We start from the raw sequence: 18852 nt of genomic DNA on the forward strand, positions 1-18852 counted from the left end.
TCCACGGTAATGATGGAAAGGGGGGGGGGGGGTGTAATGAGCCTTCCCACATTCTCTGAAATCTGGGACAAAGCAAAAAATTGTCCGGAAGCCGCTTATTGCATTGCAGACTGAAGGGATGTTTCCTTTGCGCGGCTTTGAGCAAAAGAGGGAGAAGGCTCTTGAATAGGAAAAGAGAGAGAGAGAGAGAGAGCGGACTCCAGCCCAGTTGTGCATCTTGAAATCCGAAACCGAGCAAAGTCTTGCAACTTCTGGAGGACAACTTGCGGCCAAGGGCTGATGCGAAGCCCTTGCTGGGCTTTGCAGAAGACAGCGTTCAGATCAGAGAAGCCTGGAGAGAAAGCCGAGCGCTCTCGGGCTGGGATCTTGACCATGGCCCTGGCCAAAACTCGGCGGTGGGCTTTGCACTGTCTCTTCTTGGCTGCTACGGCGCTGGTCGCTTGCGATGGGCAAGGCGGAAGGAGCCGGGAGAATGGAGGCTCTGCCTGCTATGGAGGCTTCGACCTGTACTTCATTTTGGACAAGTAAGTTGGGGCGGGGGGGGGGGGAGCGGGCGCTCTCTTGGGGACCGGGATTGTTGTTGCATCTTGCAGATGTAAGTTAAAAGTGGCACTTCTGCCCCTAGCTAAAACTTTTGTCTCAACCAGTCCTTTCTTTACAGCCCTCCTCCGGCCAGTTATCTTTCCCAGCTTTTTCAGTGCTGTGCTCTGTTGGGCTGGGAAACTTTGAAGGGGAGAGAGAGAGAGAGAGAGAGCTTTGTTAGCCCGCTTTTCCTGAGTGTTGCCAAGCTTTGGAAAAACTTCTTCCAAAGGGGATGGGTATGGAATCTTTTCTGCTGTGTTCCTGTTCAGTCCAGATCCCCGTGGAATGGGTACCCCATCTCTGCCCCCCCCCCAATGGATCCCATGTTTTTAATGCCTTTGTTTATGCAGACTGGCCTAGAAGGTCCGTGCGGCTCAGCTTGAAAGACATTTGGTCCGGTGTGTTGGAGAATACAGGATCGTGGGCTTTGTTTTGTTTTGAGGTCTTTCTGTTTTCTCACTTCTGAATCACTTGGCTCCAGTTAATGAAAGGCACATTTCCTCCCCCCTGGCTGCCGCTGTCTCTAATAGTATCCAGAGATGATACAAAGTGCTTACTCATGTTATTTACTCCGCAGTTGACGCAAAGCCATTATTTTGCATAAGTAGCTTCATAATTCATGTGAATCACTGGTGGTCTGTCTTGGTGCCTAGATATGAAGTAAGATGGTCTATAAAACGAATAGAAAATGGGCACATCAGAAAACAGAATAAAAATGAGTTTTCGTGTAGGCCAGGTGCCCAAGAAGCTACTTTGGGGACACTACAAAGGCTTTGGCAGCTGAGGTTTTGACCGGTTTTGCATCCAGAAGCTGCCCTTGAAACCTTTCCAGTTTCCAGTGAAGTTTGCCAGCCAGTGGAGGACTACCATTTGGGAAACATAAGCCTCAAATCCCCATGGTATGGATTGCTAAGCAGAGCTAAACATAAGCCTCAAATCCCCAATGGTATGGATTGCTAAACAGAGCTGTTAAAAATGTCAATTGCATATTAATCCTACTTTTCCCCCAAAGAAGTCAAGGTGGCAATTTTATCTTCATTATGGGATAGATCATTAGACTGAAAGTATATGGTCCGAGATTGCCCATTGACATTGTCTCTTGGGTGGTGTTATGGCTCAGCCTGGCCTAGTGGGGGACCTCTGGGAGGAAGACTCAGATGGAGAGGAGGGGACTATTTTGGCTTCAGATCCCCAGGCACCCCCTGAAAATGCAGAGCCCGACCAGTCATTAGTCCCTGCAGGACCAGGTCTAGAGGCTCCAGCAGAGCATGCAGGCAGGGATCCACAGCTAGGTCCAAGCTCTGAGATTCCCTAACCAAGGTATAGCTTTGAGGCTCCTCAGCCTCTTCACAATGAGCCAGAAGGGACCCTGCCAGCCCCGTCACCTCCCCAGAGTCCTAGGAGCAACACAGGAGGAGACTGCAGGCTAGGTTACAGCAGAGGAGATGCAGTAGCAGTTTAGCAGCCATGGGGCGAGCTGACTTGGATGCTAAGTCCTTACAGGAGCCAGACTAAAGTAACCCAGCTGCAAGAGGTTATTGCACTAGGGAATGAGAGGCTGGCTGTAAAAGAGAGGTTGCAGCTGAGCTATCTTGTGGCAGCCACATTGTGTTTCAGTTTGCAGGTCTCTGTCCCTAGCCTTGCGTACTCATTAAATAATGGCAGTCACTGAATAACTGTGTCCAAACTGTCTGTTGATTCCTGAGGGCCTGTCTACAACAGGTGGATTTGGATTTGAACTCAGGTCTTTGTGACAGTGATGTAGTTAGGTAATTGTGAACCCGGTGGACCTCTCTTAGATGGTAATATATACTTCAGATAATGGACTTTTGCCCCAAAGTCTGAAATGTCAGCACTCCACTGTCTGATTCAAACACAGAATTTTGCCTACCAATTTCTATGAGTTTTCCTTTTTTTCACCATTCCATTATCTCAGGTAAAATCTTTTATTAAAGTCACATAGTATTAGAACTACTAAAATTATTCATAAAAATATCCCTCTGAGGAATTTTGCAATGACTTCCAGATGTCATTGTTCTATTTATTTACTTTAGATATTATATCTCATTTTTGTAGCCTGATAGTTCAGCCTACACTGATCTGGTGAGAGCTTGTCTGCTAAGCAGGGTTGGCCATGTACTTGGATGGGAGACCCCAAGAAGACCAGGGGCAGACCCCCTCCACTCTTGCCTTGCAAACCCCATGGTCCTAGGGTCACCATGAGTTGGTTGCCACTTGAAGGCACACAATTATAGTTCACGTTTCTCCCTGATGGAGATGTGAAATGGCTTCCAGCATTGTTGTTTGCACCTCTGTTGTTTGAACCTCTGAGGTAGTTAGGCTGAGAAGAAGAGAATGACTGGCTCAAGACTTCTCAGTAACCTTCCTTGGCTGAGGACAAATTTGAGCTTGGCTTTCCCAGATACTAGTTCAACACTTTCATCACTTCACCCCCATTCACTCTCCAGATTCTATTGTTGCAGTGATCAGCAAAGCCATTTCCTAGTCTAGGCCATACTTGGCTCCTCATCCAAGGTGGACAGGTGAATTGAGTAACCCCAATGTTACCTTAGCTACTGATCTGGCCTGCCAGAAACTCTGGAAGGCACACCTGGTTCCCTTCTTCTATTTGATCTTCATAACTACACCATGAGGTGAATTTGGTTGAAACAAAGAGACTGGCCCTATGCTAAGCTGCCTTCTGGCAACTCCAGGAGTTTGGGGAGCAGGATAAGGGACAGATGATGAAGAAGAAGAGTTTGGATTTATATCCCCCCTTTCTCTCCTGTAGGAGACTCAAAGGGCCTTACAATCTTCTTGCCCTTCCCCCCTCACAACAAACACCCTGTGAGGTAGGTGGGGCTGAGAGAGCTCCAAGAAACTGTGACTAGCCCAAGGTCACCCAGCTGGTGTGTGTGGGAGTGCACAGGCTAATCTGAATTCTCCAGATAAGCCTCCACAGCTCAAGTGGCAGAGCTGGGAATCAAACCCGGTTCCTCCAGATTAGATACACGAGCTCTGTACTACATGTCTGAGCTTTATGGCTGAGTCATGCCAACTGCTTGCCTGCAGAAATCCTCCCCTGGTCCCTTGACCCAGGCTCTTAAATTACACACACACATGCTCCAAGAAATGCACAGACCCCCCCCCCCCAAAAGGAGAGCTGCAGAGTGGACTGTGGCGCGCCAGCAGAGGGGCCATCCAGAGAAGGGAACCTGTGGGAGACCAAGAAGAGGATGGGAACCCCCCCCCCCACACACACACATAAGGCTGCAGCAGGGTATCAGAGGGGGGGATTCCCGGCAGGGGCAATAAGAAACTCTCCAGGCAGGCTGTTGGCCAGTCTTCACCTTCCTTCCGCTCTCCCCACCCCCTCTGTTGCAGGCAACCAAACGAATGCGCGCCTTGCTCACCTGCATTCATCCTTCCTTGCAGTGCAACAGAAGTTGGCACAGGGTGCTCTGGGCTGGAAGGTCAGCTTCCTTGCCAGCCCTGCAGTGCTGTGAGGCGCCTTGAGGCGGCCCACCCAGTCACCAGGGGCACTCCACCACTTCTACTCTGGGCCCTCCAGTCCAGAGCAAGCGTCAGTTTAGTGGTGGGGGTGGGGGGTGGGGAAGGAGTAAGGGGGCTGGTGGCCTAACGCAGCTCCCCATCTGACCCATGGGAGTGGTACCCAGGGCTTAGGGCCCCCTGGCCCCTCTCACTCTGCCTATTTCTTTGACTTCAAATCTTTGAGCTTCCAGTCTGACATTCTAACTGCAGTGGCTGTCATTAGTAGGGTACTTTGTGGGATAGGGATGAAGACTTGGTCCACCTCCCCACTCCACTCAAAGCGCTGCTCTGACAAAACTAATTGAAGATCAGGATATTTCTAGGGGCTGCCTCCAGTTGCAGCGGGTTACAGACTAAGATGTATCCCATTAGACAAATCCCATTATCTTCTGGAGAAAACAAGCAGCCTGGTGGAGAAAATTCATTCACTTTCCTATTATTTAGCTCAGTTACTTCCTTTAGCTCCTTGCACTGACTGCTTTGATTTTGGTGTAATAGGCCTTTTTGAGTGTCCCTGTTCATGCCATTTCTTCACAGGATGAAGAAAGCTACCTTAGTTATTTACTCAGCAGATGACTTAACAGTCAGGTTTATGTAAATCCGCAGTCTGGACTAGGGAACCCAAATTCGTCACTCTGTGTATATCCTGCCAACGAACAAAGCATTTGCTGACTCTGAATAATAGACTCTGTTTCTAGCAGTCATATTTTGCAATATTTGAAGTGTTTTGGTGGCTTGGAAATTGAACAAAGGGAGAACAGGAGGGAGAGAAATGCATGGGAATGGCATACAGGTAGGGCTGGCTCCTGAGGTTATCGAGACTGATCATTTCCTATGGGTCCAAGACTAGCAAAAACCCCCATCCCTCAATAGCCTCGCCATTCTCACTTTGCATGGAACACCTTAGAAGAAGTCTAAGGCAGTGGGAAAGAAGTCCCAGGTTGCTCACCTTGCCATTGTGTGGGAAAGGGGTCCATGAAAACTGCAGTTGCCCATGAGACCCCCGAAATATGGCCTTGGGTGCAGACAGATCTTCCAGTGCAGATCTTGCAAGTGTAACCTTAAAACATCCCTTGTCTTATACTAGGAAAGACCCTTCCAACCAACACCCTAGCTAGACATTCTGTTTTTTTTAAATATGCATTTATTCCCCATGGAATAATGATTTACAAGCAAAAGAAATGCTTGTTCTTCTCATTTAAGAGGGACAACCAGCAGTTCAAGGTAAACTTCAACAGCTACACTGTACTTGTAGGAGAGGGATGTGGGGTGCCTGAATGCTCAGACTCTGCCCCCCACAGATGGTTCTTGTAAAATCAGGGCGATCTCTCTATGCCTGCCCTCTCCAAGGATAGGAACTTCCTTAGTCCCATGTAATGGCTTCTGAATTCATGAATTCATGATGGCAGAGACCGTAGAGCTTCCAGCCACCTTTCTCCCTCCATCTGTTGTTTCAATCAGCTTATCTTACTTCTTCTTTAGCTACTTATTGTTCCTAGGAGTTAAAGCTGTGATAATTATTGGCTAAAGGGGAGCTAAGGTAAGCACTTTTCTGATCTCTGTCAGCTCTTTCTGCCTGTCTCCAGGGAAGTCTTCAGTCAAGAGTGTGGCTTATACATACCTGCTTTTCACGTGATAAATATGGTCCATGTCCTGGTATGGAGGGTGATTCATCTTGGGAGCAGAGAGACACTGGAAGCCTCTCACCTGTTGTGCACCACACATTCATGGGGAACCTGGTGGTAAAGCATTAAGAAGCAACCTGAGTGTAGATTAGGGTCTTGTAGCATAGCAGCTCCTTTGTTCTACACTATAATACATTTTATAATTCTGATGCAAAATTATTGTATTTGAACTTGCACGTTTTGTATTATTTTCGTAAAGTAGGGTCACACATGAAAATCTGGTTTAGATATATCTTTGCAATGGTGTTTTTCAACATCTCTGTTTTTGTCTTTGGGCCCATTGACCCATTACATCTTCAGGTCAGGAGTGGTCAGGGGAGGAGCGGGGTGATTCTGGTCAGCAGCATGTTTTCTGGAAGTGGCCGGGGGGAGCGGGGTGCAGCCCAGCTGTCTGCAGGCGTCTGCAGTGGGCCTGGGAGGTGGGTGTTGAGCCCATTTGAGCCTTCATGCTCTCTTTTTATGCAGGACACCCCATGCTTTACTTAGCTGGGCCACAGCATACCTGCATTGCAAGTATGCACTTAGAAGGATGGATGCAAGAAACCCATTATAGCAAGTGTGTGTGTCACCTGCGTACATTTGTCAAAGAAGCATGACTGGCTGACGGGCAAAGCTGTGTTTCCCCTCCATAACCTGTTAAGCATCCTTGTCTAACACCATTTACATTTTCATTGAAAATTATTTAGATGGGGGTTTTTTGCTCAAACATTGTCCTCAGATTTCAGTTTGGTGGGAACTGCAGTCTAAATACACAAATAGCCATTATTAACCTGAGACTCAATGGATTTGCCAACTTTGTAATTCAACAGGTCAGAATTCAAAGAGGCATATTAAGCTCCAAAAGAAAACAGAGGGTGTTTTACATCTGTGCTGTTAGCTGTGTTATTTGTTGGGCAAGCCCCAAGAACGTGCCTGCGCAGGTGAATGTGGTTTTAGAATATCTCTTTCCAGCACAGCAAGTCAGCAGGCCAGATGTTAAGTAACTTCATGATCACAGTGAGATTCTCACAACATGCTACAGGCCCTGCAGTGTCTGCTTACTCCTTCCCTGGTGCTTCCTTGCATTTTACCACATTGATTCCACCATGCAGCCACTCCATTTTTTAAACCTTTTAATACCACAGGAGAAATAAAGCCAACCTTTCTGCTGGGTGGTGGCTTTTCCCACAGGACAGAAAATTCCCCTCTACCCCACAACTGACTCTATGGCTAACAGCCTCTTTGGGATTCACAGTGTGGTCAAGAACAGTGACCTACATTTGCTTTTCTATTTTAACAACATCAAGTTTCTTCAGATGGTCACAAAATGCACACAGAGAAAAAAGCCACGATTCTAATCATCCAGAGAAAATTACACGTAAATGGGGAAAAGTTTCTGAATTATCAGGAAGTATTTAGGGAGGATGTCAAGACAGAAGATCCACTTGCTTTAAGGTCTTGTGTCAGTACCATGATTGTGAAGGTCCAAAAATAATTCACCAGTGATGGTTTCCTTCCCGATCAAGCAGGGTATGCAAACAGAGGTTTCCAACCTTTGTGAGTCTCCTGCTCCAACTTAATGCAAATCTGGGGATCTCAGCAAGCACAAACAAATCTTGTTGCTGTTTGGAGATGGCTTTAATAGGGCACATGGTGGTTTCCCCACATTTTGCTTGCTCCTTGCAGACCCCATTTCCCTTGTGCCCTGGATGGTTTTTCTGTGCTTTAACAAGTAACATATCACCATAGCATTAGATTACAGTGATATGTCAGTTACCAATGTTAAACTCTAGCAATAGGTCAATTACATTTGGTAATTCCTACAGTTTATGATTGGTAATTGACATGTTGATGTCACCTAATGTTGACCTAGATAGTCCAGGCTAGCCTGATCTGATCAGATCTCAAAAGCTAAGTAGGCTTGGCCCTGGCTACAACTTGGATGGGAGACCTCCAGGAAGACGAGGGTCGTTATGCAGGGGCAAGCATTGGCAAACTGCCCCGTTAGTCTTTTCTCTTGAAAACACTTATGGGTTGCCATAAGTCAGCTGTGACTTGATGACACTTTACACATCTGTTAAACAGGGGATCTATGGCACCTTTATTATCTTTATTCTGATCTGGATAACCCCAGGGTAGACTGATCTCTTCAGATCTCAGAGGTTAAGCAGGGTTGGCCCTGATTAGTGTTTGGATGGATCATGGACAACCTCCAAGGAATACCAGGATCCTGACTTGGAGGCAGACAATGGGAAACCACCTCTTAATGTCTCTTGCCTGGAAAATCCTACAGAGTCATCATAAATCAGCTGTGACTCGACAAGCAACAACAACAACAAATGCTGTATTGATATGCTGTCATCTATCAAAGATACAGGAAAGTGCAGGCCAGCAAGCTGGTGTATTTTCATAACTTTAAAAAATGACTACAGGCCAATGAACTATTTGTTAATTCTCATAGTATTCTTTGAAGTCAGAGAAGATCAAATATGGTAGAATGTTGGCCAGATTAGTTTCTCAATATAATACTGGATTTATTTGTTCAAAATAATCCAAATTTTAATGAAATCTGGACGTGTTACTTTGACTGCAAGCCTAACATTTTCCTGAGAGTAAGCCCTAAATAAAATGGGTTTTACTTCTGAATGTACCTCCTTTAGGATTGCTGGCAGCAAAACTTACAAATTTGGCAATGCTCCCTTTAGCATTACTGTGGCAAAACAGTGATTTAGATTATGTTTTTTTTTTCCTGAACAACCATTAAATTTCCTAATCAAATTTGATCACTCATCCCTAATTTGAAAATAATGAAAAAGGAGGTGTATGGCCATCTTCATAAGTTAAAGACAGACCATATTTGGCAAGGTTTTCAACAAGTTGTTAGCCTGAGGTCACCCAAATTGGTATGTCTCTGAGGTCAGAAGCATCTGTTGGCAGCTTATTATAAAATTCTAACGTAAGGCATGAAAGACTAGGGCTAAAAACAGAGTTTTAGATAGTACAACTTCTTAAGATTTGAAGTTATTAAAAGTAGCTTACAATGCTAGTTTCTTAGATGAAACTAGATCAAAATGCCGATATTGTTGCTCAGAAGTTTTGCCATTTTTGCATTATCTTTTCCTGGTGAAAGCCATTCTTTCATAGGTATCAAGCTGCAATATAATAATATTTAACATTAAATAATATACCGGTCCTCCATCTTCATTCACCTTTCCTATACAGATTTTTAGCTGCCACTCTTGATGTTTTATCCTACCAAATATATATTCAAACTACCAAATATATATTACCAAATATATATTAAAATATATATCCTACCAAATATAATTTAATATCAGTATCAGGCCACTTCTCTCTCTCTCTCTCTCTCTCTCTCTCTCTCTTTCTCTCTCTCTGGCCCCTTCCGCACATGCAAAATAATGCGTTTTCAAACCACTTTCACAACTGTTTGCAAGTGGATTTTGCTATTCCGCACAGCTTCAAAGAGCACTGAAAGCAGTTTGAAAGTGCATTATTCTGCATGTGCGGAATGAGCCTCTCTCTCTCTCTCTCTCTCTCTCTCTCTCTCTCTCTCTCTCTCTCTCACACACACACACACACACACACACACACACACACACACACACACACACACACACACACGAACCTTCAAAAGAATTATCACTTTTGAAAGAGAAAGATAACAGAATAATTGATGTGGGTTTTTCGGGCTGTTGCCGTGGTCTGGTGGATCTTGTTCCTAACATTTCGCCTTCATCTGTGGCTGTCATCTTCAGAGGTGTATCACAGAGGGGAGCCTGTTACACACTGTGTCCAGTATGTGATATGCCTCTGAAGATGCCAGCCACAGATGCAGGCGAAACGTTAGGAACATAGATGTACCAGACCACAACCACACAGCCCAAAAAACCCACAATAACCAGTTGAATCCGGCCGTGAAAGCCTTCGACAATACATAACAGAATGACATTACATCCTTTATTTCAGATGTTAGCTTCCTATTTTCAGTACTGCACTAATGATATTCACTTGTGTCAGGTTTCAAATTTAAAAAGTTTCCTTGACATCACTAGCATAGTCCTGTTTGAAGTCTACTTTTGTTAGCTGGGAGGCCGCAATGAATAGAGCTGCCTCTGATCACTGCCCTATGAATGCTTTTATTGAATTTCTCTTTGATTCATGTCTTTTTATTCATATTGCTGTCATGATGCTGCATTTCCTTTGCTTGTACTGTGTGTTGGTTTTTTTTAAAAAAAGAGTTACACAGTAAAAGTAAAGGATATAAAATCTGATACATAAAGTCATAAAGTATTTTCAATATCCTATCATCTGGACATTTTTAAATAAACACAGAAATGCATAATTATATAATTGTGTGTGTATATGTGTGTGCTGTCAAGTCACAGATGACTTATGGTGACCCCGTAGAATTTTAGGGGAAAGAGATGTTCAGTGGTAGTTTGCCATTACCTTCCTCTGCATTCTTGAGACAGTTCTGAGAGAACTGTGACTAGCCCAACTTCTCTTACAGGACAGTCCTGAAAGAGGCTGCACTCAGCAAGCTTCATGTGGAGGAGTGGGGAATCAATCCCGGTTCTTCAGATTAGAGCCTGCCACTCTTAACCACTACACCATTCTTTCAGTACAGGGCTAATAGGTCTCTTGGGAAAGGTAGTAGTAGTTCTGCACTGGAGATCAGCTAAAGAAGAGGTGTGAGATCTCTTTTAAAAATCACCACAGGTGTTCAGGCTTGACATTTCTGAAGACATGAACTCTGTCCTTGGAGGTTCAGACTATGAATTTCAGGACAGCTGATCGATCTCTGTTCAGCTAGCTTAAGTGGCTGAGGGCATACCAGAAAATCAATCTCTGCCTGCTGTGATGGCCATCAGTCTAGACTCCAAGCACTGCTTTAGACAAGATGTCTACTTTTATTTAATTCTTTAAAGTACCTCATTAATCTGAAAAGAGGGACCATTTAACAAAAGTGCACACACAAGTGCTGTGTGGTTGTATAGGGGTTTCTTGGTGACAGTATGTGTACCCAGGCAGTAGGAGTTCCAACTCCAGCTTGGGAATTTTCTTTCTTTCTCTCTTTCTCTCTTTCTCTCTTTCTCTCTTTCTCTCTTTCTCTCTTTCTTTCTTTCTTTCTTTCTTTCTTTCTTTCTTTCTTTCTTTCTTTCTTTCTTTCTTTCTTTCTTTCTTTCTTTCTTTCTTTCTTTCTTTCTTTCTTTCTTTCTTTCTTTCTTTCTTTCTTTCTTTCTTTCTTTTTCTTTCTTTCTTTCTTTTGATATTTCCCTGCAACTTCCTGGTTGAGAAATTCCTGGATAGTTGAGGGTAGAGCCTGGGGAAGATAGAGTCTGAGGAAAGGTATGAGCTCAAGGGAGTTATGGTCCATCCTCCATTCTCCAAAGGAACTGATCCCTGTAATCTGGAGATCACTTAGAATTCCAGGAGATCTTCAGGCCTCACATGGAGATTGGCAACCCTCCTCTTAGCCCTGGCAGATGTAGAGATGGACACCTGGACCGGATCTAAACTTTTTTTTGAAGGGGGGCAAAAGTACAAATTGATGCCGCCCAAATATTATACACATTTTTTTCTGTATATAATCTGCTGTTGCTGCCCCACTTTGTGTACTGCCCAGGGCAGGTGTCCCCTCATCCTCTACCTTGATCTGGCCCTGATGGACACTGGTGAACCTTGGCTCCAGTAAATGCCAAATCCAACAGGTTCTATGGACTGTGATTAAATTTCTTATCTCGCCCCCTTCCTTTGTTCCTGTTAAAAAACAACGATACCACAAATCTCAGATTCTTGATCAGCCTTTACTTGGTGTTTCCTTTTGGCTGTCATTAGAATTTGGAGGGGGTGGGTGAGAATAGTTGGGATCTTGCCTTTTGGATTTTAAATCCTGCATCTAGAAGGGGAAGGATGCATGCGCCTCTAAAAGCAATGAGATATATTTTTTTTGCTGGCATTCCATCTAGTGGTGGCAAAGCGTTTCTGGGTGAAGAGATGTGTGGGTAGGTTTCATGGAAAAAAGAGCTGTAATTTTAGATGTTTGGATTCTTGTTCCAAGGGGAGAAAAAAAGGCTTGAAGCTGTACTTATGTGGCAAATTTCAAAAGTGGAGTGCAACTGAGCGGGGCTGCGTCCAAAACCACTGAAATGTTAAGCCCTCACTCCAGCTGGACCCCAAGTTGCTACCATCAAGCATAGGGGGCTGACGTTGGTCATGCCGGAACAGTGAATTTTAAAAAATGCATAACAGTTCTAAGCTGTGGAAAAGGGATCCGTGTTTCTATACACCATGACTGTTTCTTATGCTCAGCTGCCTCACTGTAGAGGAAAGAGATGTAGAAACTTCTTTCCATTGTGATGTGTTCTGCCGGCCAGGATCAGACCACTGGCCTGTATTTTCCAGTGTCCTGCTCCAGGAGTTTAAGAGGAAAGGAGAAGATGATTTTAAACCTTCCACTGGTGTTTGAGGATTGGCAGCGAGTCATATTGTTATCCTTCATGCACTGCCTTGCCTACCAGTTTTTATAACATCTAATCCGACTGGACTATTGTAATGCACTCTATGTAGGCCTGCCTTTGAGACTTCTTCAAAACTCCATTTTGTACAAAATGTGGCAATAAGTATGGTTCTGGAGCCCATCCCATCCCCCAAGTCTATGGATTACCATAGAGTTTTTTTGAGGGGATGGACCTAAAGTATCATGCCAGCGCTGTGACATCACATCTGGCTTTGTCCCAGAAGTAATGCTGCACCGTTGGCATGATGTCTTCCTGTCCCGAAACCTCAAGTAGTTCTGTGTGGCAGTGATTTCCCTTTCTGACTGCTAACCTCCACGTGGGGCATGAAGATCTGGAATTACAACTGCTCTCCAGATGACAGAGATCAGTTCCTTTGGAGAAATTGGCTGCTTTGGAGGGTGGATCTATAGCATAGGTGTCAAACTTGCGGCCCTCCAGATGTTCATGAACTACAATTCCCATCAGTTCCTCCCAATATGAGCATTGGCTATACTGGCAAGGGCTGATAGGAATTGTAGTTCATGAACATCTGGAGGACCGCGAGGTTGACACCTGTGATCTATAGCATTATGTCCAGCTGTGGTCCTTCCCCTCCTCAAACCTCAGCCGCCTCCTCCCCTTTCCCAAGACTTTCCTGACCCAGAGTTGGATACCCTATCGCGCACTGTGTGTGTGTGGTTGGTTATGTGAATCACCGAGTATGTTGATTTCAAATGTGCAAGTATGACCACTACTTGAAAGGTGGCACTGACATGATACAGGAATAAGTTTGACGTTTGCAATAAAAAAAGTCATCTAGACAAGTGAAAAGATTTTATGCATTAATTAAGTTTTTGGAAAGCTAATAATGTACATTGAAGGTTGTAATGAAAATAGAGGTTTGCTATAAATGATGTGTGTTATGTAGTGCTATGGATATACATTTTAGACAATCAATTCTGTAGGTTTAAATGTTTATAAATGATGGGGTGATACTAGGTTATATAAAATTAATGCAAAACGAAGGGTGGTAATAACTAAGAAAGAACACTAAAAGATGAATATAATATGTTAAATTACATGAGTTGTACATAATTCTGCCCATCTCGACCTGATTGGCACTGAAGCAAGATTACCTTCAGATATGTTTGTTGATCTTTTATTTCACTGCAGACACTCACTGTGTTTTGGCTGGAACAAATCCCAACTTGCCCATGCCTGCATCCTGTGCTTCCCTAAATTAGTTTTGTGCTTGCATCCATTTTTAAAATAAATGTACAGCCATGTGTTTCGTTTGTGGTCCTCAGTCTGAAGTTAGTAGATGCTCTGTCCCATGGGTTCCATGCTGCCAAAAGGACAGTGAGATGGACTCTCGAGCTGTGTCCAGAAATCACCCCTAACTGCTTTTCAGTAAAAATGTGAACGAACCCATTCATTTCTAGGCTCATGCGTGTGCCTTGCTAATCTTCCTTCCATTTTTGCACACAGGATTGCAATCGAAAACTAACCCTGGTGACTTACTGATGCAAGCACACATATTAACTTGAGTTAGCCCCTCCCCCCGGGATTCTAAATTAGAAGAAAATTAACATCAATTAACCTTTGTACATGCATTAATATATCCCAGGAAAGCAGAGTTAGTTAACCGTGATTCACTGTGTGAAAAGGGAGAAGAAAGGAGCATGCGTCAACCTATCTTTAGCTGCATATTTCCTTCACCCTGGTTAACTGTGATGTCTATGTGTGTGTACGCAACCCTATAGAGTTTTCAAGCAAGAGATGTTCAGCAAGCCATTGCTTGTCTCCATGTCACAACTTTGGTATTCCTTGGAGGTTGCCCATCCAAATACTAGCTGGGGCTGGTCCTGCTTAGCTTCTGAGCTGCTCTGGAGCTGTCCGGATCAGGATAGATGTCTCTACACAACATCTGATTTCTGGCTTAGAGCTACTTCCTCTCACTATGGATCTTCTGTGGCTACATAAGCTGCTGTTCTGTTCATCCTGTTTCCTGTGTGGTGAAAAGTTTGAGGGGCAAACCCCTTTGGATGAGAGAGACAGAGAGCACAAAATATTGATGACATTTGCTTTATTGACTAATATACAAGCTTTACACGGGACGAGGTGTGGAGATGCTGCTACAGGGCAGCAGAACTGCTACTCCACCTCAGATCCCGCCCCCCCCCCCCAAGAGAGCTTGCATCCCAAGATGCTTCAACTGCCTCACAGCAGTTCTCTGTCTCTTCCCCAATTCAAAATGTTGCTTCTTCACAGACATGTGTCCCAGGGTTGCAGAGTGGCTACTTCAAGGCTAGCTGTGCCACAGGGGCACCGGGATTGGCATGTTGCTAGGTCATTTTAACATCCCAGACAGCAAACAGGAACTGGCTGCCCTCTATAACCCTGCACAGTTTGGAATTGATTTTGTTGGTGGCCTTGGAAAGACTGCCCAGATATATATGTGTGTGTGTGTGTGTGTGCATGCACCATCAAGTCACAGCTGACTTACAAGGACCCTACTCAAGTCACAGCTGATTTAACAGTGATCCTGTAGGGTTTTCAAGACGAGAAGTTCAGAGGTGGTTTGAGAGAGAACTGTGGCTGTCCCATGGTCACCCAACAGGCTTCATGTGTACCAGTGGGGAACTGAACCTGGTTCCCCAGATTAGAGTCTGCCTCTCTTAACCACTACACCATGCTGGTGCTCTGCCCTGATGTATTGCAAGCAAACTCCCTGGTTTGCCACCAGGGACCTGCCAGGAGTCCTGGCTCCTGAAAAGTGCTCTCTTGCAATGTGACTGACAACAGGAGTAGGCTCCTCCTGCTGGCAGATCTAAACTGAGTGGTCCCTGTTTCACTGCTTGGGCTGTTGTGGCCTGGCCTGGCTTGCTCCTGGTGGTGTTGCTATCCTGCCCTGGTACATTCAAGAGCCATTCTGTTCCTGCCTGCCTTTATGTTATTTGTATGATGTCTAGTTTAAGGTCCCGTACAGTGGGTCTGTTGAGAAGCAGTCCCCAGTGCTCACCCGGAGCATAAATCTTGAGCACGTGCTTTGCAGAGCAGTATGTGAAATATGGGCATTTCACCTCCCCTTTCTTCCAAGGAAACGCTTGCGGGATTTTTAGCAGTAGATCAGATTTGGACCTGATGAGCTGCACAGATATCCAGATGTATTGCAGTGAAGCAACAGAGGACCTGAATGCTTCTCTAATTAAACCAGTATCCCCTGGAACTATTTTTTTTCCAGATCAGGAAGTGTCCTGCACCACTGGAGTGAAATCTATTACTTTGTGGAACATCTGGCTCACAAATTTATAAGGTAAGAAGTGATGGCCTGCTGATAGCCGGAAGCAAAACGTGGAAGATTGGGTGGATGGGAGAAGTGGTGTGTAGTGTGCACGTTTCCCAGCCATGGCCCAATGTAAAGTTATGCATGCTGAAGCCAATGATATCTATGTGTTTAAGTACCCTTAAGGCTCCAACTCTTACTAAGGGGTAAGCCCCATTGAACATGCACCTAAGTAAATGTGCATGGAATGGAGTGGGCCTACCCAGCTGGGCCTTCAGTTATGACTGTCACGTTTCATGAAGAATTACACCACTTAGAATCTTTCTGGGCTTGGTTCCTGCTTTCTCTGTGTAAATGAAACCCGGTAGATTTTCACTAGTCATTTATATATTTATTTTATTGTATTCAGTTATTCCCTGCTTTCTCCCCAGTGGGGATCCAAAGCAGGTTACATCATTCTCTTCTATTCCATGTTATCATCACAACATTCCTGTGAGGTAGGTTAGACTGAGTGTGTATGACTAGCCCAAGGCCACCCAGTGAGCTTCCATGGCAGAATGGGAATTTGAACCTGGGTCTTCCAGATCTTAGACCATAGGTGTCAAAGTCACGGCCCTCCAGATGTTATGGACTACAGTTCCCATCATCCCCTGCCAGCATCATGCTGACAGAGGGTGATGGGAACTGTAGTCCATAGCATCTGGAGGGCCGCAAGTTTGACACCTGTGTTCTCAGACCAACAGTTTAGCCACTATACCAGTGGTGGCGAACCTTTGGCACTCCAGATGTTATGAACTACAATTCCCATCAGCCCCTGCCAGCATGGCCAATTGGCTATGCTGGCAGGGGCTGATGGGAATTGTAGTCCATAACATCTGGAGTGCCAAAGGTTCGCCACCACGGCACTATACTATGCTGGCTGTCATCATAGCATTCTTCACAGCTGAGAAGAGTTTTTGGAGCAATTTCCCAGTATAACTTAAAAATATGTCTTGATCTCCTCTTGCCATCTTGCACTAGATCTCTCTCGACTGCAAGGAGGGAACATAATCTTTCTAGGAGCAGCAGTGGTGTAGTGGTTAAGAGCAGGTGCATTCTGCTGTTGGAGGAACTGGGTTTGATTCCCTGCTCTGCCGATTGAGCTATGGAGCTTATCTGGGGAATTCAGATCAGCCTGTGCACTCCCACACACACCAGCTGGGTGACCTTGGGCTAGTCACAGCTTTTTGGAGCTCTCTCAATCCCACCCACCTCACAGGGTGTTTGTTGTGAGGGGGGAAGGGAAAGGAGATTGTAAGCCCCTTTGAGTCTCCTACAGGAGAGAAAGGGGGGATATAAATCCAAACTCCTCCTCCTCCTCTTCTCCTTCCTTCCTTCCTTCCTTCCTTCCTTCCTTCCTTCCTTCCTTCCTTCCTTCCTTCCTTCCTTCCTTCCTTCCTTCCTTCCTTCCTTCCTTCCTTCCTTCCTTCCTTCCTTCCTTCCTTCCTTCCTTCCTTCCTTCCTTCCTTCCTTCCTTCCTTCCTTCCTTCCTTCCTTCCTTCCTTCCTTCTCCTCCTCCTCCTCCTCCTCCTCCTCTTCCTCCTCTTTCTTTTTCTCTAACGTATCTATTATACATTATGTAGTCCACAAGTAGGGCAAATAGCACCCCTTTCTGTTCAGGGTTTGAAAGATGTCATGGGAGAGTTCTTTCTCTCCTCCCATCATGGTCTTGCTGACCTGAATTACATCTGTTCATGTCTGGAAAATGAGTTCCTAGCAGAGTGACATGTGACTGACTGATTTGCCAAAAATTGTACTGTGTACCTTGGCCCTGAGCATATTTGACCGGGTATGGTTCTAACCTTGATGACATGTTTGTGGTCCTGTTCTGAGGATGTATCTTAATTTCTTACAAGTATAAGTGATATGGTTTCTCTCTAAGAATCCTAGTAATTGTACAGTTTGGTGAGGATTCTAAAAATTCTCATAGAGATCCCCTAGCTTGCCTCAGGCGGCTTCTCTGTGGAGAGGGAAAGACCATTCATTTGTGGCACAAGTACGTTTTACCATCAGTAGGATATACTGAATTCAGGATTGTTTACTAGCTGTGGCATTATTTGTACTACCCTCTATTCCTCAAAGCAGCAGAGCAGATGTAGCCTCTGAATATCCAGGGTATCTCTGTCTAGTAACAGCCTGGTTGAACACATACCTGAGGAAATAACTCTGACATAGAAATAAGCAGAAGTTTGTGTAGAAGTTTGTGGCTGAGTAGAAGGTTCGCTATATTTTGTGGAGGCCTTGGTCAACATGAACCTCCTACAGAGACTGTGTTGGGTTTGTTCAGATATTTTCCATGCCTAGGATGAGGAGCCCTCCTGTGTGGGTACAGACCTTTTGTGAAAGAGTGAGGGAGGAGATTGTATGAATTCTGGAAGTGAAGCCAGAATCATCTGCCCCCAAGTACGTAACCCAAAGTTATGCCACAGGTCATGTGTCCTTTTAGCAGAACAGCCACTCAGAGTGATTGATGCCAGGAATTGGATGTGGGGTTGGGGTGAGGAGGACCAAGACTAAGAATGGAATGGGCCATCACAATTATAACTCAGCGTGCAGGACTTCCATGTTTCCTCAACTCTTCTCCATCCTTTATAGTAGAGTCCGAGATGTCACATTTTCAACCATCAGAAATCCAAGTATGGAGAAATCGAGCGATGTACACCCATCATGTGTGAACTGGGACCAAGACTGTAACTCCTGTGCTTTCTTTCTCCAGCCCCCAGCTGAGGATGTCCTTCATTGTATTCTCCACTAGAGGCTCAACTCTAATGAGGCTTACTGAAGACAGGTAAGAGGGAATGGAAATGATAAGGCTCTGAGGTGAACTGGGCACTTGGGATAAGGCATATCCAGTGGTGGGATTCATCAGGTTTGCACCACTTTGGCGGAACCGGTTGTTAAAATGGTGCTTGTAAACAATCAGTTGTCAAATTATTTGAATCTCACCAGAATGTGTCTTCTGTGGGTGTAAACATAGTCCGTGAAAGGAAAGGAAAGAGAAATTTGCCTCTGCAAGTCCAGTGTCATTTTGCAGGATGTCAGATAGAGCAACAGAACAAAGTCCCAAGAGCCATCTCAGCCACATTTTCAGAAGCACGTTTGAAACCTCTTACACTTAAAAAACCAACAAACAGTCAACTACCCTTTCCCTTGCTGGGATAAACAACACCCAGCCATACTGAGTCTGAAACTGAATTAGTCCCTGGCT

General features: G+C 44.9%; 1 protein-coding gene across 1 annotated transcript in view; it reads left to right on the forward strand.

Moving 5' to 3' along the window:
- Window positions 1-18852, forward strand: part of ANTXR1 (ANTXR cell adhesion molecule 1) — a 136689-nt gene continuing 117837 nt past the window's right edge. Inside the window, exons 1-3 of the mRNA XM_048512724.1 lie at window positions 1-524; window positions 15564-15635; window positions 18361-18432. Coding sequence (XP_048368681.1) covers window positions 280-524; window positions 15564-15635; window positions 18361-18432 — 389 coding nt within the window. The 5' untranslated portion in view covers window positions 1-279. The remainder of the gene's footprint in view (window positions 525-15563; window positions 15636-18360; window positions 18433-18852) is intronic.

Source organism: Sphaerodactylus townsendi, linkage group LG12 (genome assembly GCF_021028975.2).
Source record: "Sphaerodactylus townsendi isolate TG3544 linkage group LG12, MPM_Stown_v2.3, whole genome shotgun sequence".
In the NCBI taxonomy this organism is placed as follows: domain Eukaryota; kingdom Metazoa; phylum Chordata; class Lepidosauria; order Squamata; family Sphaerodactylidae; genus Sphaerodactylus; species Sphaerodactylus townsendi.